At 35.7% G+C, this 26,605-nt stretch overlaps 2 protein-coding genes across 4 annotated transcripts; both read right to left on the bottom strand.

Moving 5' to 3' along the window:
* Window positions 1-15,566: 15,566 nt before the first annotated feature.
* LOC144962776 (putative oxidoreductase TM_0325) lies at window positions 15,567-20,011 on the bottom strand. 3 transcript variants are annotated; one of them, XM_078896017.1, is made up of 2 exons: window positions 19,874-20,011; window positions 15,567-17,136 (listed from the first exon to the last, which is right to left on the bottom strand). In XM_078896017.1, exon 2 carries the CDS (start codon window positions 17,016-17,018, stop codon window positions 16,215-16,217), a length of 804 nt encoding a protein of 267 aa, XP_078752143.1. In that variant the 5' UTR covers window positions 17,019-17,136; window positions 19,874-20,011; the 3' UTR covers window positions 15,567-16,214. The 3 variants fall into 3 exon arrangements, with proteins under 3 accessions (XP_078752143.1, XP_078752144.1, XP_078752145.1); XM_078896018.1 differs by having other exon boundaries at window positions 19,789-19,971; XM_078896019.1 differs by lacking the exon at window positions 19,874-20,011 and adding an exon at window positions 19,749-19,865.
* An 84-nt stretch (window positions 20,012-20,095) lies between these two features.
* LOC144962777 (putative oxidoreductase MexAM1_META1p0182) lies at window positions 20,096-21,886 on the bottom strand. The gene has a single exon (XM_078896020.1). The coding sequence runs from the start codon at window positions 21,793-21,795 to the stop codon at window positions 20,995-20,997; it is 801 nt and encodes a 266-aa protein (XP_078752146.1). The 5' UTR covers window positions 21,796-21,886; the 3' UTR covers window positions 20,096-20,994.
* Window positions 21,887-26,605: the final 4,719 nt, after the last annotated feature.

Here is a 26,605-nt window from a genome sequence, read left to right as displayed (position 1 = left end):
AAGTTTTAGAATTGAGTTGCTCCGGTGTATGGGGAAAAATTTTTTTTCGAAAAGTGGGGGGCGGGCCCTTTATGGGGTAAAAACAAGTTGAAGTGAAAAAAAAAATCCCCAAAAGACAAAGAGAAAAAAAAATTTTTTTTTGGGGCCCCCGGTGGGGGGTTTAAACCCGGACCTTTTGGGGACGACAACCCCCCTGGCGGTTTGAGGCGTGGCTCTCCCGGGGTGAGTTCCAGAACACAAAAAATTTTTTAAAAAATCAAAGTAATTCTAGACCCCTCTCTACCCCCCTTTTGAGCCCGGGCCCTTTGTTGTCCCACCTCGCGAAAAAATTTTGGGCCAGAAATTTTAAGAAAAAGCCAATTTTCCCAACCAAACAATTTAAAATAGAAACGATTGAAATTTGAGTTGCCCGGGGGTTTTGGGGGGGAAATTTTTTTAATTCAGAAAAGTGAGTGGAGCAGGAAACTTATTTTGGTAACACAAGTTTTTGAAGTGAATAAAAAAGTCCCAAAAGACAATAGAAAAAAAAAAATTTTTTCCCCGGCGGGTGGTGGGTTTGAATTTTGGGGCCCCTTTTTGGTTTACGACAAACTCCGCCTGGCAGGTGAGAGCGGGGTTTTTCCGTGTGGCTTCCACGAACACAAAAATATTTGTTTCAAACTCAAAGTATTACTAGATCCCTCTCTCACCCCCTTTTGAGACCGCCGATTCGTTGTACACCACCCCTCCGAAAAAATTTTGACAGCAGTTAAGCTTAAAAAAGCCTTTTTTCTCAACACCCCAAAATTTAACATAGAAAAGATTTTTGGGCATTGGTATGTCGGTGTATGGGGTGAATTTTTAATTGAAAAAATGAGTGGGCAGGCAAAAAATTTTTTTGGGAACAAAAAAGGGTTTGAAAATGGAAAAGAAAAATGCCCGGAAAACAATGAGAATTTAAAAATTTTTTTGCGGGGGTGGTGGGGTTTGAAACCGGGGACCCTTTTTGGTTTCGACAACTCCCCTGGAAGGGGGGGAGCGTGGGTTACCCGGTTTAGGTTCCCGAACAAAAAAAAATATTCGTTTCAACTCAAAATCTTTTCTAGATCCCTTTTTCACCACTTCTTGAGGGCCGCCCATTTTGTTCGTAACCAAACCCTCGCGAATTTAAATTTTACCGCAGTTAAGGTTTAAAAGCCAAAAATTCTCAACCAAAAAACAATAAAATAGAAACGTTTTTACATTGAGTTTTTTTCCCGGTTTTAAAGGGGTAAATTTTTAAAATTTTTAAAAAAGAGGGGGGGCGGCCCCCTTTGTTGGTAACAACATTTTCACTTTTTCATTAATTTGTTTTCCCCAAAAATCCCCGCCCCCACTTTTCTAAAATTTAAAAAATTCCCCCCTCCCGGGGATACCAATGTCTCAATCGTTTTTATGTTAATGTTTTTTTTGGAAAATTTTGGGTTTTAAGTTAATGTGGGAAAAAAAATTCGGAAAGGTGGTGTACGAACGAATCGGCGGGTTGAAGTGGGTAGAGAGGGATCTATAATGCTTGATTTGAAAAAAATTTTTGGTTCTGGAAGTCACCGGTGAGCCACGCTCTCACCTGAGGCGGTTTTCTCCAATAAGGTTTGCTTTCAAACCCCCCCACCCCCCCGGAAAAAAAATTTTTTTTTTTCCCTTTTTTTTGGCACTTTTTTTTACTTCATTCTTGTTGTTCCCAACTAACCGTCCACTCATTTTCTTTTTAAAAAAAATTTCCCCCCCTACCCGGGGGCTACCAATTTCAAACTTTCATGTTATTTTTTGTTTTTGGGAAAAATTTGGTATTAAGTTAAACTGTGGGCAAAATTATTCGCGAGGGGGGGTACGAAGAATCGGCGGCTAAGAAGGGGGTGGGAGGGATCTTAAAGACTTTTAGTTTTAACGATATTTTTGTTTCGTGGATAGTACCGGTAAAACCACGCTCCCCTCCAGGCGGGTTTTCTCCAAAGGGGCGGGTTAAACCCCCCACCCCCGAAAAAAAAAAAATTTTTTTTTTCTCTTTTTTTCTGGATTTTTTTTTCCTTTTTTGTTTTCCAAAAAAATGCCGCTCCCTCCCTTTTTAATATTATATTTAAATCCCGGGTAAAAATTTCCCCAATGGGACAGGCCCATCCCAATAATTTTAAAAAATAATTCCACCTGGATTTTTAAAAAGTTTTTTCCAAAAAAAAAATAAAAAATTATTATTGGACAGAAAAAAGGGGGGTTTTCTTAATTTTATTAATTAAACTTTAAACTGCAGGGAGAGGCCTGGGCCTTTAAAAAATTTTTGTATTTAGGGGTCCAGTTTATCTTTTTCACAAAAAGGGGCCCAAAACAAAAATTAAAAAAACCGAATTTATAAGAAAAACTGTTTTTTGGGCCCCGAAAAAAGCATTTTTTTTGTTTATCGTTTTTATTTTTTTGTTGTTATTCGACAAAGAAAATACCGTTTTTATATCCCCAAAAAATACTAAAAACGACTGTAATGTAGGAGGAAATTTCTTTTTTTTTTGAATTAGAAATTTTTATGTTCAAAATAAAATAAAAAATTATGATTCTTTTAGTTTTTTTAGAAACATTTCCTTTTTTTGAAACTTATGAAAGATTTTCGGAGATACGGCACCAGGTTTTGTTATTTTTTTTTTTTTTTTTTTCCCCCCGCGTTTATAAATGCTCAAAAAATGTTTAACCTGCAAAAACGTTCGGGGAACCCAAGGAATTTAACCCCAAGGGAAACCGGGCCTTTTGGAACCAACCAGGGCCTCATGAAAAAATTCCCCCTTTTGTGTTGGCGGGAATGCGTTACTATATAAACAAGCGCTGATGGCCGTTATAAAAACAATTCTGCCCCCGTTTAAAAAATTATTAAAAACTCCTTAAAATTTTTATAAAGTGCTTTTAAGGGTTTTTTTTCCGAAAAACCACCAACTTTTCTTTTTAAGTTTACCCCCGAAAAAAAAAAAGGAATTTTGGGGGTTTCCCCCAAATTTTTAAATCGTGAACGAAAAATAAAATGCAAAGGTCGGGCAAGCATTTTTTTTTGCCCTATTCTATATAAAAAAGGATAAATTATAGCTGTTGTGAGTGGTGGTTCTAGTTTTTTTTTAAAAATTTTTTTGTTGTTTTTTGTGTGTAGTGTGATCTCCACACAATTTCAATGCCAAAGGGGGAATTCCCCACAAAAAGGGGGGAATTGGGGGGTATTTGGCTACTATTGTATATATCTTTTTCTAAATGAAAAATGAAAAAAAATTTTTTTGTTATAAACACAATCCAAATAAATTCCGAAGTTTCCTTTTTTTAAAATGAAGAAAAGCTCCAAAACCTAAGGTTGTTTTTGTATTGAGGTTGGGGGTGTTGGTTTGGGGGGTTTTTATTTGTTGAGTATAATAGTGATGTGTGTGGGGTGGTGGGTTGTGTTGTAGGTAGGGTATGTGATGGGGTTTGGGGGTTTTTTATATTTGGTAAGGAAATAAGGGGTTGGGGGTTGGGGTGGTTGTATAGGGGTCGGGGGGTAGTGGTGGGTGTTTGTATTTGGTAATGGGGGTATGTGGTTATGTAGACCTCGTTCCCCGGATGGGAGGCCTGGGTTCGAGCCTCGCGCCGGGCATTTGGTCCTTGGAAAAGGCTCTTTTCTCCTTTTTCACCGTACCAGGGGTAAAAAGATATTCCTTTTAACGAGATGTCTTTTCGAAAAATTGAATATCGCCCAACAGGGGTCATGCCCCTCCAAATTTTTAAATTTAAAAGGGCCCCCTTTTTAAAAACGTTTTAGCACTTTTTTTGATATTGAATTAAAGTAATTTAAAAAAAAAAAATTTTAATGGATGATTGGTGGGTGGTTTTCGTAAAATAGGGTAGTGATGAAATTGGGGGGGTTTGTTGTAGTGAGGGTAGTGATGTTGGGGGTTTGGGGGTTTAGTGTTTGTAAGGTGATAATGGGGGTTTGGGGTTTCTAAGGGGTAATGGAAAAAATTGGGGGTGTGGGGGTTGTATAGATGGAAAAAGGGAAGTAGGGGTGGTTGTTAAGTGGCGTGAGACATGGGTGTGGGGGGTTTAGTATATGGTAGTAGATTTGGGGGGGTTGTAAGTTTGGGGGGGATGTGGTGGTGGTTTTAGTAGTGTGGTGGTTGGGTTGTGGTAGTATGGAATGATGTATATGGGGTGGGGGTTGCAGTTAGGTTGATGGGATGTGGGGTTGTGGTGTTGGGTTTGTGGTAAAATGAGATGTTTGGTGGTGGTGTGTAGAGGGTAGTGAAAGATGGGGGTGGGGGTTGTATAGTTTTTTATGAATTGTGGTGGGGTTGTAGAGGGAGATGATGTGGGGTTGGAAAAAATTACGGGGGTTTTTTAAACATGTTACCACATTCCTAATTTTATTTTTGCCTTCGTTTTTGGGCCCAAAAAAAATTTGACATTCTGAAAAATTTTATTTTGGTTTTGATATTTTTTTGTTTTTTTTTTGTCGTTTTTTACTAATACAATGAATTAATTATACATTTGCCAACAAAAAAAAGGCGCTGAAGCTTTTTTGGGGGACATTTTTGGCTTCGTGTTTCTCATTTTTTAATTCTATGGGATACACCAGTTTTGTGTGTTGGTCTGTCATAGCTTTGAATTTAAGCTTCTTACCCCAAACGATACTTAAAGAAAAGAAGAAAAAAACTTTAATCAAAAACCCCCCCCAACGCAAAGCTTTGATTTATGTGGCATTTTAAGCGGGTTAAATTAGCAACACACCTAAACCCCTCAAATCACAATTTTTTTATTGGGGTTTTTTAAAAGGGAAAGGAGAGAGGGGGAGGAAGGGGGGGAGGGGAAAAAAAGGGGGGGAGAGAGAAGAGAGAGAGAGAGGGAGAGAGGAATGCTTTTGTTTAGGGAAGGAAAATTTTAAAAAACAATCGGCGGAATTTTGGGAAAAATGAGAAAAGGGCAAAAGAAAAAAATTTGAAAGTTTAATTAGCGTGAAAAAAATCTTTCTAAATTTTATCCCCATTATTAAAAGGTTTTTGTTTAAAAAGTAATAATTTTGGGTTGGAAAACCAAACCACGGGAAAATTGTTTTTTAAAGGTTTTCTGTTTGTAAATAAAAAGAGTTGTTTGTATGATTTAAGATAACTTAATGGGTGGAAAAGTTTTATTGGGATTGGAAAGGTGTAGCGCACACTCTTGGTTCAAATCCTAAAATCTTCGTTTAAAAAAAGTACGTTTAAAAGGGGGTTCCTTTTTCTATCACCTTAAGGTTTCTGAGTCTGGTGGGTTTTAAACCCCGAAAGGGCCCTTTTACCCATTTCCAAATTATCGGGAAAAAACGAGTACCTGGCTTTGACAGCGTTGTCTGAAAAAAAAAATTTGAAAATATCGCCTAACATGTCTCTTTCTATATGATTCTTTTTTGTTCTTCGCCAGCGACCTTTTTTAAACGCTTTGAACCTTTTTAGTGGATATTGCGCTTTTTAAAAAATATTTTCCCAAGCTTGTCCAATATGCAAACCGTAAAGAAAATTTATCCAAACAAACACGAAGAGATAAATCAAAGATAGTACAGGGGTAACAAATACATTCGTTTCGTTTCAAGAAGTGAACTAAAACACTGAAATTATGATGAACACTTTTTATTCGATTCAGGTTATTTTTAAATAAAAAAAAACAGATTAAAGTAGGTACCAAGTCAGTCAAATCCCCTTTCTTATATTCTCCTCCTCTCTTGAAATGGATTTAGAATCGATGATCCAAACGACTATTTTCGAATTAACAAATTATGTCTGGACTTAATAAACCGTAATCACAGACATTAATTGCATTGTCTGATTTGGGAGTCTGTGAATCTTAAATACAAAAATGTCCGAAATAACACGATGCACGCACTTAATATTACTCGCGGAAATCAATGTTGATATATTTTTAAAATAATCATAGGTTAAAAACTGACTTAAAATAGTGTAATATCTCTATAAGATTTGATCCTGAAAGTTTTGTTTAACGCCTTACCACTTATCAACGAAAGGGATCACCATTGAAATCGACACATGGTTAATTGGTGAATAAAGCAACAAAGTGCTGTTTGCTGTCACCCTTGTCTCTCAAACAATCAATTTTAAAGAATTATGTAGTTTTTTCCAGTGATTCAATGTATGGTTGTGTTGTTTTTTTTTTTTTTCTTGGGTATTTTTCTAAAGCGGGTCTTGTATTGTAATTTCCGTCTTAAAAGCCATTTGCTTAAAAAAATTGTAATAAGACGACGGAGAATTTTTATTTAATGCAATTAAAGTAGGTAGTGTTCTTGTCTAGGTTTGGTAAAATAAATGAGAGACGTCATACACTTAATACAATCCCCGTAGACAATGATGATATTGTAGAAACCTCCGTATAGAGATTAGAACATGAATTCGAAATCAAGGCGTTTTGGTATGGTAGTGTAGACAATCTATCCATCGACCAATGAAAGCCTCTTCACTATGTGAATAAGACTAGTAGATGAGTGCAATAGCAATACCTTGAGGTGAATGTTTTGATTGAAATTTCACGTAGGATCAATTAAATAGAAAATACGACCGATAAGCAATGTCCATGTGTCCACACGAGTTAAACCCAATATCATGTTTTTACAGTCATATTCTCTTTACCCAATAGGTATCATTTTTGGAAACATTTTGATTGGTTAATGGAAAATTTACATCTGAATCAAAACTAAACAGAATTGATGACAAAAGCTTTTAAAAACCCCAACAACTTTTAACACACGGACTTATTTAACTGTGACTGCTTTTAATAAAAATATTCTGTCTGACATAATACTGTACCCGTCATTTTCAACATGCGGCGGGTTTCATGTTTTGTATCATGGACTTGAATTTTTTTTCGCAGCAAGAAATAAATAAATGAAACACAACAATCATTACAATACACAATATTGATTGATCAAGTACTTAATACAATAACATGTCCTTGCTAAGTTACTCACTTCATGAAATAGATTTTGATGAAAAAAAATGAAAAGACAATTCCATCACTGCATGTCCTATATTATGGTTATCATCATAAACAAGGGAGCGTTCACATATTACGTCATCAGCTAGGGGGGGGGGGGGGGGGGTCTACCAAATGTTGACATGTGTTTGACATGGAGGAGGGGGTGGGGGGGGTCAGACCCAGATGATGTCATCAAAACAAGGCAAATTAGCCTATTTTTATTTAAATGCAAGAGCTTCAAAAAATGGCATTCCAAATAAATTAGACATGTCGATGGGAAGCGCCATGTGAACACTGTGCCATAAGCTATGTAGACCTCAACATGATCTCAGGAAAAAAGCATGATGATGCTCACTTCGCCATGGCCGCTGTAAAGCATGCTCACGAACTCGCTGCTCTATTTGGGAAGAAGCATGTTTTTTACTTGTCACAAGATGAAAAGCGAGAGTACCACTAGGTCTTTCCGATCTCAAATAAAAAAACAAACAGCAATCCTCATGCATATGGAGTATAAAGTAAGACTTCCTGACCATGATTTTCCAATTGGTGAAAGACATAAACTAATACCATCAGTTTATGCTGGATGTTCCCTGAAAGAGGATGGAACCATTGGTTACAGTGGTCCGACGTATGTAGCAATCCGCAGTGGCAAGCACGACAGCAGTAGCGCTCTCTCCCATGCTGAAGATTTCGATGCAGTCTTGAATTTAGAAGAATTCGACGTCATCAGCAAAGTTAATAGACAAATCAAACCCCTAGTATTTGTTTCAGTGGATGGTGGTCCAGATGAGGCTCCAAAAAACGGACAGACACTCGCTGATTGGGAGACATTTCAAGGCGCTGGAAATATTGATGCTGTATTTGTCTTTACACACACTCCAGGTTTCAGTGCTTATAATGAGGTGGAAAAAAGAATGGCACCGCTTTCAAAGGATACAGCATCTGTCATCTTACCATTTGATATTCATGGACGTCATCTTGATGGAAACAGCAAGACTGTTGATGTTGATCTGGAAAAAAAGGAACTTTGAAGCTGCTGTAAAAATAATAGCCAACATTTGGTCCGAGTCGATAATAGATGGATACCCAGTAGTTAGAAAATTCATCCCTCCACCTGAAAATCCAAGACCCAAACTTCAATTTCAAGAAACAGATGATTGGAAGATAAAACACATTCGTCAATCCCAATATCTGCTGCAAATAGTGAAATGCAGTGACAACTCATGCTGCAAACCTTGGCGTAATAACTATTCATCTTTTTTTCCAGAGCGTTTTCTGCCACCACCTGTACCACTTGCTTCATGTGATGATGGTTTGGAGATAGGCAATAATGGAAGATTTGGAAGCCTATTTCAAAGTTTGTTCCTTTCAAAACAGCTAAAGATAAATTGCTATGATGAGTATTGCCCATCTCTCAAGAAACAGATGGGAAAGGGGTATCACTTCTCAAAAGGCGAACTTGCCCTAAATGTTCATTGTATCACTCCTCGATCACAGCAATGAAAGACCATTCACGAAAATGCGGCATACAAGAAGAACAGCAAATGGGAGAAAGTGATGACGATGAAGATGAAATTGATGATACTATTTATAGTACATTGCCAGAGGTCCAAGGCAGAAACATTTTTGAATCAATTAATTTTATGTTTGGAAATTGAAACAGAAATTCATTCCACTAAAAGACTAATATGCTATAAAATAATTTGCCTCCAATACTATTTTAAATTACACTTTCTGAAATTTTTTTAATAGCACCTGCACCAAGTAGCCTAATTTAATAATGTTTGTAAATTTTAAATTTTTATGTCCCCATTGTATCGTAAAACATAAATTATCAACAGTTTCTGAAATTAATAAAATGTCTGAATGTGTTTTATAATAATAATAATAATAATAATAATAATAATAATAATAATAATAATAATAATAATCTTTATTGTCCAAATTAAAGGCAATTCATGTGAGGTAAACAATGCTCAGTTTGGTTCATGGTATGAACATCAACACATTTACAAATACAGACACAGCCATACACGAACATACACGCTTGCACATTGTTTCTACACGTGTATACAAAAGAAATGAGCGTTACATACAAACACATATACATACATACATACATACATACATACATACATACATGCAGACATACATACAAACCAGCATATCATCGTATATGCATGCCTACATTCATACATACATACATACATACATACATACATACATACATACATACATACATACATACATACATACATACATATATACATACACACAGACACACACACACACAGACAGATAGAACGATACGATATATTTGCTGGGACAGCAGATAACCATATTATAAATATATTGTCTTATATTAAGAATCAATGTTTATGGTTTGAAAAATGAATAATAAATATTGTGAAATTAAAGTTATCTTTTAGTTTTTATTAAATTAGATGACGTCATCATCTGTTGGGGGAGGGGGGGGGGGGGGGGGGGGGTCAGGTCAATGATGACAAGTGATGACTTGGGGGAGGGGGGGGGGGTCTAAAAAGAGCAAATTTTTGATGACGTAATATGTGAATGCTCCCCAAGACATAACCTAATTGAAAATGTAACAAAAGTTTTGTGTAGGAATAGTAAATTTTATGAACCAGGTATACATTATCTCTATTTATGACATTAAACCATGAATGTTTTTAACGCACATTTCAGGGTTGGACGCTATATTTACTGTACTTCTCCAGTAACATTGTCGAAGTTTTTAGATTTTTGATACCACATACACTTTTAGATAACAGCAGGTGTTTTTTTCCTCAAATTTTATCGATCTGAGCAGATAATAATATATTTTATCCAGTGAAACGTTGTCCTAACAGCTGCTATATTTTTTTAAAGATGATAACCCAAATGATCAATAACACCCAGTGTGTAAGACGTAGACGTGCAGTCTTTTTAGGCGGTAGTGTAATATCATACAAAAACATCTGTCAAATGCGTAGTAATACCTTAATGGCGATATACAAGACGGTCAAAATTTATTAAATAAAATTTTTGAGGACAGAATGTATCAATTGAACCTAAGAAATTTTTTTTTTAAGCCAAAATGTGTGTGATGTAATTGTTTTTTTTAGCTAAAATTTATAAAATATAAGCTTGATAGCAAAATTGTTTTCTAACCAAAACATTTGAAGTAAAAAAATGTTGGCTAAAAATGTGAAGTTAAAGTTTTCTTATCAACATTTGGGAAGTAATCATTTTCAGGTCGAAGTTTATGAAATACAAACTGTATGACGAAAATGTATGAAACTAAAGTTTTTTGATCAAAATAGTAAGAAAAAGGAAAAAGTGTCTGGTGAAAAAAATATAAAATAAAAATTAAAAGTCTTGTGGTCAAAATGTTCTCTGGTCAAAATGAGTGAAGTAAAACTGTCATCTGCATTTTTTGCGGCCGCAAATATCAGGGCGAACCGCAAATTTTGGCAAATCGTGGCAAATTTTGGGAAAATTGGCAAATCGCGTGGCAAATTTGGGGGGGGGGGGGGGGGGGGGGAAAGAAGCGAAAACAAAATAACGAGAAAAAAAGGTGAGAAACTTGAGAAATGTTGCAGCTTTGCCTGGGCCCAAACCAAGGGAAGCTACTCTCTACGGATAATAATCTTTTTAAAATCTTTGTAACAACGCTATTGTGTAAATTAATAAATGTAGCCTCCTTAAATGTAATAAATTGTCTTTTATATATATTTTTTTCTGTATCGCGTTTTAATTTTTACTGAAACGCTTAGTTCTCCTCAGCAAATTTTTTGGCAAATGTTGGTCTTTTTGGCAAATTTTGGGGGGTTTTTTGGCAACTTTTGGCAAATTTTAGGTCCCAAAAAATGCAGATGACAGGTAAAAGATTTTTTGACCAAAATTTATAAAATAAAAGTATGCGTGTAGAAATCTACGAAATGAATACTTTCTATCCAAAATCTATGCAATGAAATGTTTTTAGACCAAAATGTTTGTAGTAGTAGTTTCTGGATAAAGTTTATGAACAAAGTATTATTTCTAACAAAAATATATGAAGCAATAATTTTCCGACCAAATTGTCTGAAATTGACGTTTTCCAATCAAAATGTGAAAAATAATAACGCTCTGCATCTGACCCAATAATGAAATGAAAATGTGTGAAGTAAAAGTTTTCTGGCTAAAAATTGTATGAACGTTTGTCCGCAAAAATATATGAATGTTTTCAGGCCTAATATATGAAGTAAACAATGTTTTAGGGGGTCAAAATTTATATAATTAGAATATTCTTTTGACAAAATTGTAGGAACGTCAAAACCACTGAAACAAAAGTTTTCATGATAAATTGTATTAACAAAATTTTCCAGGCCCAATTTTGTGAAGTAACATTTGTCTGACCAAAAGATGTAAAGTAAACTTTTTCTGACCAAAATGTGAGAAAATAATTTTTTTTCTACTAGAACTTCATAAGGTAAATTAAACTTTTTTTGGACAAAAGGTGTATAGTAATAGTTTTTCTGTAAATGTATTGTATCATAAATTATTGAAACCGTTACAAAATAAAATACTTTTCCATGTCTTTCGCTTTTTGATGCTTTCTCGGGGTTTTGACAAAAGGCAGAAAGTTTTGAATTTTCAAAGTGCTGACTACTTACCCTGCAGAATTACCTCGACAGAGTAGAGGCATAGCAGATATGACTGGTGATCCTATATTATCACAGACAGAAGCAGAGATGTCCTACAATTGTTGTAGAGGTGCGATGTCGGATACGACAACCAAAGTTTTGCCATAATTTTCAATTTTATTTTGTTACCATTAAAGTATAACGTTTTTAGTCTTCCGTCTAAAATTATCAATGACATGATTAACGTCGATCCCACAAAGGTTATGAGTAAACCTTTGTTCTTCTCCCTGGCAGGGACCAAATAGCCTCAACTACAGGCGTGTGGGCTATCCTTGAACAAGACAGTTCAAACCCTAGTTAAATCCAATAAAAAATACTCCTTACAAAACCTAAATGGTTTTGGAAGAGGTTATTCAAAACCTGCATTTGAAGTTCAATCCTCTCTGTTTCACTCTTTTAGCTCCGAAAGTAGATGGAATCATTTCGTAGTTTAGTAAACCAAAGCCAAAATCAAAACCAAAACCAAGGTCAATGTCACCCAAAAGATAAGATAAGGGATATGAAATAGAAATCTCACCAAAACGTGTAAGATTCGACCTATTTCCAATGAAAAAAGTTTACCAAACCTGCATTGGAATTGCAACCCTCTATTTTTCGCTGTTTTAGCTCCAAAGGTCGCTTGAATTACTTAGTAGTTTAGTAAACCAAAACCAAAACCAAAACCAACCCAAAAGATAAAATTAGGGTAATAAATTGCTAGACGTCGACCCAAAATGAGTGAAGTAAAAGTTTTTTCGCCAAATATAGGAAACAAAAGTGATCTGACAAAAATGCCAAAATGGAAGTTTTCTCACCAATTACGTGTGAAGTAAAAATTTTGTGACTAGAAAATTGTAGGGTTAGAGTATAAGTTTTCTGGTCAAAATTTATGAAATAAGACTTCTGTTCAAAATCTATGAAATTTAGTTTTAAAATGAAAAAGAATTAATGAAATGAAGGCTGTACACGCGAAAATGTATGAGAAAAAATATTCTGGTCAAAATGTTTGAAATTAAAGTTTTTAGGATAAATTTTATGGCGTAATATTTTATATCTGAATAATATATATATATATATATATATATATATATATATATATATATATATATATATATATATATATTATATATATATATATATATATATATATATATATATAATATATATGTACATAACGTTTATAGCTAAATTTTATGAACTAGGTTTTTTTTTTTTTTTTTTGTTGCTTTTTTTTTTTTTTACCCTAATGTGTGAAGTAAAAGTTTTGGGCCAAAAAAATATTGTAAAGTAAAAGCAAAAGTTTTTCTGGCCAAAATGTGTACAATAAAAAATTCCTGGCCAAAATTGATGAAATGAAAATTTTTTGTCCATATAATGTATGAAACGTTATCTTTCTGGTCAAAATGCATGAAGTAACGGTTTTCCGGGTAAAACACATGAATTAAAAGTTTGCTTGCAAAAATGTATACAATAAAAGTTTTCTGGATAAAGTATATGAAGTAACATTTTTCTGGCTAAAATGTACGATGTAGCGGTTTTCAGGCCAAAATGTGTGAAGTTAAAGTTTCACAGCCCGAAATGTGTTATATAAAATATCAGTCAAAAAACCTGTGAAATAAAAATTTTAGGGTCAAAATTTAGGAAATTAAAGTTTTCTAGCCAAAATGTATGAAATGTAAGGTTTTTCACCAAAATGTGTATAGTAGAAATTTGTTGCTATGATAAAATCAATGTTTTGTGTGTGTGTGTGTGTGTGTGTGTGTGTGTGTGTGTGTTTCCCCCCAAAATTATGAAATGCACGTGTTCTCCTCCTCAACGCAAAACAATTTCTGGTCAAAATTATAAAATAACTGTTTTCAAGCCAAAATTTATATGTTTTGTTTGTTTTTAAGGGTCTTACGGCGCATGTTACACATTAAGGTCATATCAGCGTCCAAGAATAATACAGACAAAGGGGAATTGGTTCAAATAGGGAACAGACGTAGATTCCAAGAGCTCACTATCAGTGTACTTAGTTTGAGATCACCTAAAAATCCTATCCAGACACAAGCACAGGTCCCCACGAAGAGGAATACACTCAAATGCATACAAATCATATATATATACATTTAATACAAAATACATTTAATACAAAACACAATACAGTGCATAACAGAGAGATGATTTACAAGGAAAGAAATATCTCCCAAAACTAACTACATATTTGACTGTTTCCCTCCCAGCCAGGGTGTCCGGCCAAGGCCAGGACAAAACCAAGTAATCTCAATGCAAGAAAAAGACAGAAAGCATGTTGGAAAAAAGTGACATAGGGGGATAGAAGACACAACATTTACCTCCCTGCCCACTATGGGAGGTCAGGAACCCCATCCAGCAAAATATATAAATTGAAAGTTTTCTGACCAATGTGGTTACTAGAAGTAATATATATTTTGGTCAAAATAATTGAAGTAAAAGTTTTCTGGCAAAATATATATGAAATGAAAGTTTTCTGGTCGATATATTATGTGAGATAAAAGTTTTCTTGTCAATATGTGTTTAGGAATATTTTGATGACAAGATTAATGGGGGGTTTTTTTACCCAAATTTATGAAAAGAAAGTTTTCTAACCCCAAAAGGCGAAGAGAAATCTTTTTCTAGTCAAATCGTATAACATCAGTTTTCTGACCAAAATGTTTGAAATGAAAGTTTTCTAGTCAAAATATTTGAAGCCAAAGTTTGCTGGGTTTTTAAAAAATTATTTTACTGTTTCTTTCGAAATATGTCTATTTATATATTTATATATTTATTTTTCATTTGTTTTTGTTTTGTTTTGATTTTTTTTTGTCCCAAAATACATAAAGTAAAAGTTATCTGGTCAAAATATATGAATTTTTAAAAAAAATCTGATTGAAGTACGTGAAATAAACTTTTCTGGTCAAAATGTCTGAAGTAAACATTTTCTGATTGAAATTTAGGAAATCACAATTTTCTGGTTAAAATTTCGATTTTTTTTTCTGGGCAGCATTTCTAAAATAAAAGTCTTTCTGATGTTAAGTCTAAGTTTTCTGGCCAAAATCTTTCAACTAAAACTTTTCTAATTAAATTGTCTGAAATAGAAACTTGTAGCCTAATATTTAAAGTGAAAGTTTTCTGATAGAAATGTGTAAAGTAAACATTTTTATGGTCAAAAGTTATGTCTAAAATTTATGAAATTTAGTTTTTCAGTCCAAACTGCGTGAAGTGAAATAATTCTGACTCCGATTAATGACCAAATTTCTATATATTTATATATATACGACATATTGTTTAGGTTACTAGCGATTTTTGATGTTTTTTAAAATAAAACAGGCGGTTTCAAATGATCTTTAAGAAACTCTCTTGACCTCCTTAACCGACCGCCTGTTTTATTAAAACACACACACACACACACACACACACACACACACACACACACACCTGTCTTCTTATTAAGTCGCAACTACGTGCATCGAAGATAATCATGACTGTGAGTGTGGTGAGAACACGTACAATAAACCATTTAATTTATAAGTTATACCAAGAGATGAAGTGAGTAGAAAAGTGCCAGAAGACAATAGAGAATAAAAATTTTTCGCGGCGGTGATGGGGGTTTGAACCCGCGACCTTAATGGTACGACAACTCCGCCTGGCCGGTGAGAGCGTGACTCTACTGTATGAGCTATCCACGATCCCATTAAAATTCGTATCGAACTCAGGCAATGAACTCAGGTCATTCCTAGAGCTCTCTCTCTCTCTCTCTCTCTCTCTCTCTCTCTCTCTCTCTCTCTCTCTCTCTCTCACTCTCACCGACTACTGGAGATCGAGGGTCTAACAGACACAACCTCCACGAAGTTAGTTGGCCAGCAATTATGCTTAATAGCCAATATTCTCAACACAAAAATATAACATAGAAACAATTGAGACATTGAGTATGCTCCGGTATATGGGGTGAATTTTTAATTCAGAAAAGTGAGTGGAGCTCAGGGTAAAATTAGTATCCTCCTACGTTAAAACCTTGTACTTGTAGAGAAATATGTGATGAAGAAAACATCACTCAAGGTAGCCCTGGGAGAGTAAAAGTAAAGTAACACACAAAGAGATATTATTATTATTATGAACATCAAATTTACATCTTATATTAATTCATTTTTTGGTCCCAAACAGACTCCTTAATATTATTAAAACATAACCATAGCTTCATACACACATACACCTCTCTCTCTCTCTCTCTCTCTCTCTCTCTCTCTCTCTCTCTCTCTCTCTCTCTCTCTCTCTTCCTCTATCCCCTTCCCCACTTTCTTTCTCTTCTTGTCGTCGTCGGCGTTGTAGTAGTAGTTGTTGTTCTTATTGTTTTCGACGTTGCTGTTGTTGTTAATATTCTTCGTTGTAGCCTTTTCATCAAGTAGGAGGAGTATTTGAGCTGGGGCGATTACGATCAATTATATTCAAGCAAAATATGTTACCCTCGCTGATTTTGTTGTTTGAAATGGCTTTATTTTAGTTTAGTTGCCGAAGTTATATCTAAATTCAATTTTTATCATTGGACATTAACAATGTAAAATAAAGCAAACAAAGTCATTAATTACTACAGCCCAAGAATGTCCGACCGCCATCCACGACATGGCATTGTCCAGTGACAAATTTCGCCGCATCAGATGCTAAGAATGCAATCGTGTCTGCTATGGCCTCTGCCGTGACGCACGTCCCGTATAAAGGATGATTTGGATTTTCACGTAAAGCTCCCTGTTGTGCAATTTCTTCCACATTTTCACCATAATGACGACGCATTCTTGTCGGAAAATATGAAGGATTGACGGCATTCACTCGAATCCCTTTTGGCGCTAAATCTAAAGCTAAGCACCTGGTCATATGATCAACAGTTGCTTTCGTCATTGGGTAGACTGAGCGCCCTCGTGATACAAATGTGCTGGCAAGGGAGGAGACGCTGATAATACTTCCACCAGATTTTTCGAGATATGGCACGGCAGTCTTTATCAAGAAAAAAACCGCTTTAACGTTTGTGTCGAACATTGCGTCAAACATGGCCTCAGTTGTATTTTCGATTCCATTTTCTGGATACAAAACTCCAGCGTTAGCTACTAATATGTCCAGTTTGTTAAATGTTTCAACTGCCTTGTCTACGATGGCTTGACGAACTTCAGGTTTCGTGATGTCTCCTATGGCAGACGTAAACCGACTGGCGTGTCCGCCACTTGCTTCAACGCATTGAGCAATAGAAGACTTGAGGCGATCTTCATCTCTCCCACACAAAACAACGGAAGCTCCTTTTTTGGCGAACAAAATGGCGGTAGCTTGGCCTAGGCCAGAACTAGCTCCTGTAACGATGGCTACTTTATTGGTGAAATCTTCAAAGGTTGTCATGGCTGCGATGGCTAGGAGTCCAATATAAGAAAAATGAATGATGAAGTTCGTCTTCAAACCACAAGTAAAAATTGTTAGGTAGCAATTGCAGTGCTGAAAGAGTAAACACGATGTTCCCCTGCAAAACACAAATAATATAAGTAATAATAACAAAAGAATACATTACTCGATTAAGTAAGTAATTAACCGGTTTATTCTTTTTTTTTTAATCAACGATACGGAAATAGCACAGCTTTGAACATCGTATCAAACCCCTTTCTCTAAGGGTGACTTTGGCATTATATTAACAGAATTACTGTATTCAAAGGGTAAAAAATACGATCAGTTATTTATATTAATAAATGAGAGACTACTGCTGTGCGTAGTGTGTGTTGTACTGTCGTCTGCATTTTTTTTTGCCAAATTGGGACCTAAAATTTGCCCCAAAAAATCCCTAAATTTGCCAAGAAATTTGCCAAAAAGACCAAAATTTGCCAAAAAATTTGCCGAGGAGAACTAAGCATTTCAGTAAAAATTAACACGCGATACAGAAAAAATAAATATAAAAGACAATTTATTACATTTAAGGAGGCTACATTATGAATAGCGTTGTTACAAAGATTTTAAAGGATCATTATCCGTAGAGAGTAGCTCCCCTTGGTTTGGGCCCAGGCAAAGGCAACATTTCTCAAGTTTCGCACTTTTTTTTTCTCGTTATTTTGTTTTCGCTTCTTTCATTTCTCAAAATTTGTCACGCGATTTGCCAATATTCCCAAAATTTGCCACGATTTGCCAATTTTGGGAAATTTGCCAAAATTTGCGGATCGCCCTGATATTTGCGGCCGCAAATTGCCATTTGCGGCCGCAAAAATGCAGATGACAGGTTGTATAAAGGTAATACCTAAATCAGGGATAACCTAATTAAAATTAGCCAGGTCGTAAACATTTTTATATTTCTAATGCAAGACGTCGAGCTTTTTGCGATTCAGACCGACTTTATCTTTCGTACCAGGGTTCCCGATTTGGCTTTTTTAGTGTCAAAATCCAAAACCTTGGCGTTTTTAAAAACTGTTTGACGTGGAACAAAAATTGGGTTTGGCATTTTGGCAATTTTAGCTTTATTTTAAAATCACTTAATTTTGTCTTTTTAACAACAATACCAAATGAAGGGGTGTAGGGTGCTCTGGGTAGAGGTAGTACCGTATGCGTTCATCATGCTGCACCAGTGACTTCTTATATCAGTAGACAATGTGCTGCACTCTACCTGGTAGAGTGGACGGGCGTCAATGGTCCTTATTCATCTCCTAATCTTTCACGAGTTGACTCCAAGCGTATCACCCCTGGTGCACCGCTTCAGCTGGCGAGCTCAACCGCGTGAGGGGGTGGTGAGTATATTACATCACTAACATAGGCGGAGGAACTGTAACAAGTAGTCAACGTCTACGGGGTGGAGGTAATCACTATTTTTTCAGATACAGTGTCCTTTCAAATCAGGAGTGGAGCCGCGAAGTCGGACCAGCATGCAGTTCTAGCTGACTCCGGTAACTCTTCCACCCGATCTGCTTATTGTTATCATCATCATCATCATCATCATCATCATCATCATCATCATCATTATTATTATTATCATTATCACGTGGATGACAAAAAACATTAAGAAAGACCCGAGTGACGTCCAACTTCATTCTATCTAAAACACAAGGATAGAGAGAGAAGTCGTGAGGTCACACCTTCTACTCTTCCGGTTCCAAACTCTTATGAATTGTGCATGTAACCAGTCTTTTGGAGGACTAATAATGAAAAGATTATTTATTGAATCATAAAGTTGCACTAGTAGCAGGGTGTATCGGCAGATTCTTAAGATTACGGGACGTAAAAGAGCGAGGATGGATGATCTTTATTGACGACCACCATATATTTGGACAAGAAAATAATCTGAACCCAGAGGATCAACTACACAAGGGATGCATCCATCAGTAGTACGAAGTCCGTTTTCACAATAAATGCTTCAATAAGTCTTGACTGAGTCCCTCAGTTATTATATAGCTGAAGAACTTGCTGAATAGTTTTATTTTTAGATTATTATAGATAGAATGTAGTTGACGTCACTCGGGTCTTTGTTATTGTTTTGTGCCATCCATGTTTATGAGTAATTTTCACTAAACTGTATTAACTAGACTATAAAAGTTCATGGTTACATATAGTTCTGTGTGTTGGTCCGATATATATATATATATATATATATATATATATATATATATATATATATATATATATATATATATATATATATCAGAATGGCAATCTTTAGTTTCTTAGCCAAGCGCACACCATCTATAGATGGTATGAGCTTGCCTAAGAAGCTCACAACATTGCCATCCGGAAGTATGACGGACCAACACACAAAACTCTGTGTAACCATGAACTTTTATAGACTGGTTCATACAGTTTAGAAGTATTCATAAACGTGGATGGCAAAAAACAATAACAAAGACCTGAGTGACGTCAACTTCGATCTATCTATGGAAGGAACGAAATTGACGTCACTCAGCTCTTTGTTATTGTTTTTCTCCTGTCATTTTTATGAGTAGTTCTCACTAAATTCTATCAATCAGACTATAAACGTTCAAGGTTACACATAGTTTTGTCTGTTGGTCCGTTATATCCGACTGGCGGATGTTGAGAGTGTTTTGTTCTTGTACAGCGAGGTGTAAGGTAAGAAGAAACATAGGAATAAACAGTCTCACGTGCCTTTTGTTTTAAAACTGTTTTGACAGTAATTATTATCTACCTGTTCAATGTAAGTCCAATAAATAAAATAATATCGTAAACTTAGTCCATTATTATTGCAAACACAGTCCTATTTTGAAACTTACTGAATTTAAAAGACGCAGATAGATACCATCCAGTCAAACACACCTCAACCAACATTCAATACACAACAAAGCATTTGACCTCTGTAGTTGTGCTATCTAACGGCTTGAATGAACACACCATCTGCCACTAGCACACCCCACATAATTTGGTACAGGTTTTTGGAGAAAGAGAGAGAGAGAGAGAGAGAGAGAGAGAGAGAGAGAGAGAGAGAGAGAGAGAGAGAGAGAGAGAGCTAACAGCCGGTTTGAGTGGCCCCTCAGTTTGTAGTTTACGACTGTTTTTGACATTGTTGTTTGCTGTTGCTGTTGATATTCTTCGGGGTAGTCTCTCTCTCTCTCTCTCTCTCTCTCTCTCTCTCTCTCTCTCTCTCTCTCTCTCTCTCTCTCTCTCTCTATCTATCTATCTATCTATCTATCTTTCACACACACACAGTCACAGACAACCACACACACATACACACACACTTTCATACTGACCGTTTTGTTTTGTGTGTGTGTGTGTGTGTGTGTGTGTGTGTGTGCGTGAGTGTGTGTGCCCAGAGCAAGGCCCATGTTACACTGAAAATGATGTAGTATATTAGTAAGTAGCCTACACACAAACACACAGAGATAGGGGGGGGGGGCAGAGAGAGAGAGAGAGAGAGAGAGAGAGAGAGAGAGAGAGAGAGAAGGACAGAGAGAGAGAGAGAGAGAGAGAGAATTATGCATTTCCTTACTCTCCGTTGCCTTTAGCTGTAGGCTTACCAGAAGGTAATATGGGATAATCAATGTCATCTCTAGTTTACTTACTATGGGGCTAATTAATGCATTGTATTTGAATTTAGTGAGTGGGTTTTCGCGCCACTGTTGTAATCGATTCGGCCCTTCAAAGTCCCAGCTGTAGCCGATGAATTTTACTTACGATAAAGAAGGAGAAAACCCGGTGATTAAAAAAAATGTTATAACGTTATATCCGGACCTGTTATACATGGGCTCCACTGTATTTCATTCAAGCCTAGGCTAGAGCTACACTCGCTGATTTTGTTATTTAGTTTAGCAATGGCTTTAATTTGGTTGTTGAAGTTACATCAGGGCATGACAACTTATGATTTTAACATTGTAGAATACAGCATACAGAGTCATTAATTACAGCCTAAGAAATGCCGAGCGCCATCCACGACATGACATTGTCCAGTGACAAATTTCGCCGAGTCAGACGCTAAGAATGCAATCGTGTCTGCTATGGCCTCTGCCGTGACGCACGTCCCGTATAAAGGATGATTTGGACTCTCAAGTACGACTCCCTGCTGTGCAATTTCTTCCACATTTTCACCATAATGACGACGCATCCTTGTTGGAAAATATGAAGGATTGACTGCATTTACTCGGACTCCATTTGGCGCTAAATCTAAAGCTAAGCACTTAGTCATGTGATCAACTGTCGCTTTCGTCATGGGATAGAGAGGCATATCCCGTATTATAAGAGTGCTAGCTAAGGAAGAGACATTGATGATATTGCCCCCATATTTTTTAAGGTAAGGCAATGCAGTCTTTATCAAAAAGAATATCGCTTGCACGTTTGTGTCAAACAAGTGGTCGTAAATGGTTTCTGTAGTATTTTCAATGCCATTTTCAGGATACAAAATACCGGCATTTGCGACAAGAATGTCCAGTCGTTGAAATGTCTCAACTGCTTTATTGACGATGGCTTGACGAACTTCAGGTTTTGTAATGTCTCCTATGGCAGATGTAAACTGACTGGCGTGCCCGCCACTTGCTTCAACGCATTGGGCAACCGAGAACTTGAGGCGATCTTCATCTCTCCCACACAAAACAACGGAAGCTCCCTTTTTGGCGAACAAAATGGCGGTAGCTTGGCCGAGGCCAGAACTTGCCCCTGTAACGATGGCTACTTTATTGGTGAAATCTCCAGTGGCTGACATAGTTGCAGTGGTTTGATGATGAGAAATATGAAATTGTCTCAAGTGACTGAGGTGTCAGAAGTGAATGATGTTGGCGAATGGTATCAAGACTGTTTCCTGCAACGTACAAATAAGATTAAAATCATATTAATGCAATTACTCACAAGGACATTGATTTCAGCATCTACCCCATAAACGTTGGAAATACAGTTTGCTTTTCTTTATTCTCTCTCTCTCTCTCTCTCTCTCTCTCTCTCTCTCTCTCTCTCTCTCATGCTTGTACAGATTTGTTGGTGGCAAACTTGTAAAAAATTGATCTTAAATATCGATGATTCACACAGAACTAAGACACGCCGCTCATGTGACCCTAATACATCAAATACAATATGTTCTGTGGGCGGCCTTGCAGCAAAATGATACATAGTACACGTAAGGCAGTGGCCATCATAAGAGAGGATAGAAGAAATTTATTGCATAGTCACAACTTTAGCAACAGAATATCTGGGCTCAAAAAGAAATGTAAGATCTTCAATTTGTGCACACCAAGGACGCTCGTTGAACATCTCCTTATGGTATCATCTACAGATTGAAAATCTTTTTTTTTTAAATCAATATACTGGGACTAAGTATTCTCATATAAGAGTGTGGACTGATATATAAGTACCTTTTGCCCATAACTCAAAACATATTTTAGGTACAATCATAAAACTTCACATGTGTACTCTGCGCAACGAACATCCATTAAAAAATGAAGGCCGTCCAGTGTGTTCATGTGTATGACCGATGGCGCAGTTCGAAAGTGGGGTTAGAAATTTCAAAGGAGATGTCCCAACAGAGACAAAAGTGTTTAATCGCAAGCGACCAGGTAGGCCAATTTCTGCATCCGATACGAGTAATCAAGAAGCAGTTGATCGTATGATTAGGGCGAATGGAAGGGTAAAACAAAATGATATCGCTAATGAAGAACGAGTACACAATATATGGCATTTCTCTTGGTTTACAGAAAAGTCTATACTCGATGGGTCCCAATCATAGCAATCTAGAGTGGATAGAGGATATTGGTCCCAAGACACCTAACTTCAGAAATGAAAGGACAGGGAAAAGAAATGTGTACCCAACATTTGAAACGATATCACAGGGAAGGAGAGAATGTTCTGCATAAAATTGAGACTGGTGATGAATCTTGGGTCCATCACCACGACTACGAAAACAAGTGTAGTCAATTGAGTACAGGCATAAATCGTCTCCAAGCCCAAGGAAATTCAAAGTCATTGTGTCTGTGAGAAATGTCTTGTTTACCACTTTCTGGGACGTGGAAGGCATAGTTCACGTGGAATTTCAATTCTTGATCGGGAAGTATTTTTTAAACAACCTGAATATCAGCCCACCCTTGTATTTACTAAGATTCCTCTATAACAACCACAACAAAAGGACGACTCGTTGTTAGAAGATCATTCCCTCGATTTGGAAGAAGAGGCCACGTGAAAAATAGTAATAGAGCCAAATCAAATCAAAACAAAACAAAACAAACAATTTTTTTAAACAACAAATATCAATTATTGTCATTGGGTAAGGAAAATTCGAGCTTACGTTTTTTGTCAACTTTATTGTTTAATGATTCCCTGATGTCTGCTAAGTCAACACCGTGTAAGAAGCAGTATTGGTGATGTTTTGTAAAACATTTCTTTATGTCATAAGAACGGAACCCCTTTTTTATTTTCTATTTCAGTGTTTAATCTATCTTATATTCGTAAATTTTTAAAAAAGATCTAATGAAGGAAACATCACTCTTACTATTTAGATCGAGATTCATAATGGGCACTATAATTAGAAAGAAATCGTTCTATTATCATTAACTATTAATATATAAAAAAAATTATTGATTTCATTTTTATCTTGTCTCGATTTTTAACAGTAAGGCATTCATGGTTTGACAGAATAAAATCAAAGTCGCTCATCTTGTACTTAGCTTTACTCGTATCGGAAAAAGACACAAACCCAAGATGGAGGTCAAAATGGAGGAACAATGTTCATCAGGGTGGAGAATCGGCCTATACGTCTTGTTACTATAATAGTTTTCTCACCTTATGATTTAATATGTAACCTATTCATTATTAATCCTCCGAAAGACTGGTTACATACACTCTTCCAAAGATTTTGGAACCGGAAGGTTAGAAGGTATAACGTCACGACTTGCCTGCCCTATTGGTTGGTGTATTCTGTCTCAAATTTGAACACAATGAATAATACGCTGTCCCCATTGGTAAGGTCTGTGTAATGATATTTGTTTTCATCTTGCCTGCCAAAACTGGTGAGGAAAAATTTTATCACTTTTACATGAAGGAAAAATTAAATTCTATTCGAAATCACTATTATGACATTATGAAATTGTAAATTAATTAAATTAACAGGAGTGCGTGTTTGTGGTTGTGTGATTTGTGTGTTTCGACGGCCCCTATGTAAAGCTTAGAGATCGACATTTGAATTCGTGATACTTTTCCATATTATGTTACTTTATGAATTAATTTTTAATTAACCAGTTAACTGCTGTAATCTGGAAAAACTCGTATATTTAAAAATTTTGGCCAGAAAACTCGTCCTTCAAATTTAACAGATTTAAATTACATTCATCTTGGCAAAAACTCTCAAACCTGGTGACTTCGAAAGTTACTGCCAAGTTTATGGTCATTTATATCGATCGATATTTGACGGACGAGTTGTTTTGTTTTTTGCCACATTTTAAAATAATAGTTTGCCAGAGTACAACAATTAACTGGTTAAATAATATTCTTGTCTCACACAATAATATTCTATTCCCTGCTATAACTATTATTCACACCCTGTAGTAGTCCACGCAAGAAAGTGACAGATAGCAAAAGAATGAAATCCTCTCCAAGTTACAAGACTGAGCACAAGGTAAATAATAATATTATAGCCACGAACAGTCCAACACGCATCAAACGAACTCGTACATAGTCTGCTAACATTCTTGTTCAGCAAACTACGACAGGTCCCGATTTACCTTCTCTTTCATTATTCCTTGTTTTCGGCCCATTCAGTCAGTAAACAAATATTTGGACGAGGTGTCATTCTTTCTGTTCCGTTCTTTGTTTTATGTATGCATAATAATTTAATCAACACAATATTTTTAGGCAATCAAAATTTACCAACTGTACAGCTAACTCCCTCTCACGTATCATATCAGAAATATAAGCTTATTCGTAACATTCTATGTTACCAAAAATAAAGTTAGCGCGTCCTCAACCTCTTTTCTTATTGATGACATCATAAAACTGTGAACAACACCGCAACACCATAAATAAAGAAATGAAGAAGACAAAATGGAAAGTAAATTAATATTTTTAAAATGCATTATTCATTATTTTGGGGGACTTGTTGTTTCTTGCAACACTTCATTTTAGTCCGTTTCAACGCCATTCACAATATGAAAATATAAGATAAACTCTCTGAAGCAAAGGCAATAGGACCACCTCAAGCAGAAAACAACTACAAGAGCTATATTATATTATGTATCCAGTCTGAGAGAACTGAAAAACGCTACCCATAAATAGGATCAGAATCCTTGTCTTAACAACTAACTCAATGACTCATTCCTATTTATTATCAACAATAATTCACAAAAGATGAGTGAAGGAAATCGCTCAAACTCATATATATACACGACTTACATAAACGTACGAAGGGTTCTCTTCCTTTTCATACAGGATCCTTTGTAATAATATAAAAAAAAAAACAAAACAGAATTTAATAAATACAACCCGCGAGCTGTTAATATAATATATGGGCTCTCTGGTATAACAGTGTCACACAAGAACAGGGGCAGGAGAGACATTATAGTATTAGAGAAAGGAGACATTGAGAGTTGGCACACAAAAATGCGAAAAGCATCTAGCTAACAAATTATTTATATGACTCACTTTGTTATCGTCACTGAAAATGTTAGGAAAACTTTGCATTCCTATCAGCTATCGCCAAAGGACGTTCAAACGATATCTGAATAATAAATCAAACGTCTTCCAAAAAGGTTTCCCCTCCTTAAATTAATTTTAGCCTCCATCATAACTCATTTCTTTCCTCATGTTCTTTGTAAAGCGCCTTGAGCACGTTTATTGGATATTGCTCTATATAAAAGTTCAATTTTATTTATTTATCTATTTATTTATTTATTTATTTATTTATTTATTTATTTATTTATTTATTCATTCATTTCTGGCTTTCCTTTTTAACATCAACACTTCTTTTTCAAGTTTCAAAACAGCCGATGCTCATTGGGAAGATGGAGACTCTGGAATAGGGTGTTTAAATTTTCCACTCTACTAATGTGTATTGGTTCACTGATTTATTAATGAATTTGTCCTCAACGCCTGTGTGGATAATAATAATAATAATAATAATAATAATAATAATAATAATAATAATAATAATAATAATAATAATAATAATAATAATAATAATAATAATAATAATTTTCATAAATTTACATTCACTATCTCCTATTTTAATACTTTATTTTCGTTTTTTGTTTGTCCTTTTATTTGTTTGTTTGCATGTTTGTTGTTTGACAGCCCCCCCCCCCCCCCCCCCCCAAATATAACCAGTTTTTAACCCTTAGGGCCGTATCTGCACATTTGCACTCCATCAATTCAATTATCTACGAGTACATCTCTGCGGATTCAACGAACTTTCTTGTTAAGCAGGTTCGTTAGACGCGTCTTGAACTGTATAACATATTATATGACTTTTAGACCTTTCTTGGTGAATTATGTAATCTTGACCATTCTTTTCAGTTATAAAACCAGGTAAATGTGAC

Source organism: Berghia stephanieae, chromosome 1, assembly GCF_034508935.2.
Source record: "Berghia stephanieae isolate SIO BIC M18660-M18661 chromosome 1, UCSD_Bste_1.3, whole genome shotgun sequence".
NCBI lineage: Eukaryota > Metazoa > Mollusca > Gastropoda > Nudibranchia > Aeolidiidae > Berghia > Berghia stephanieae.
This window is presented reverse-complemented; position numbering and strand designations above follow the sequence as displayed.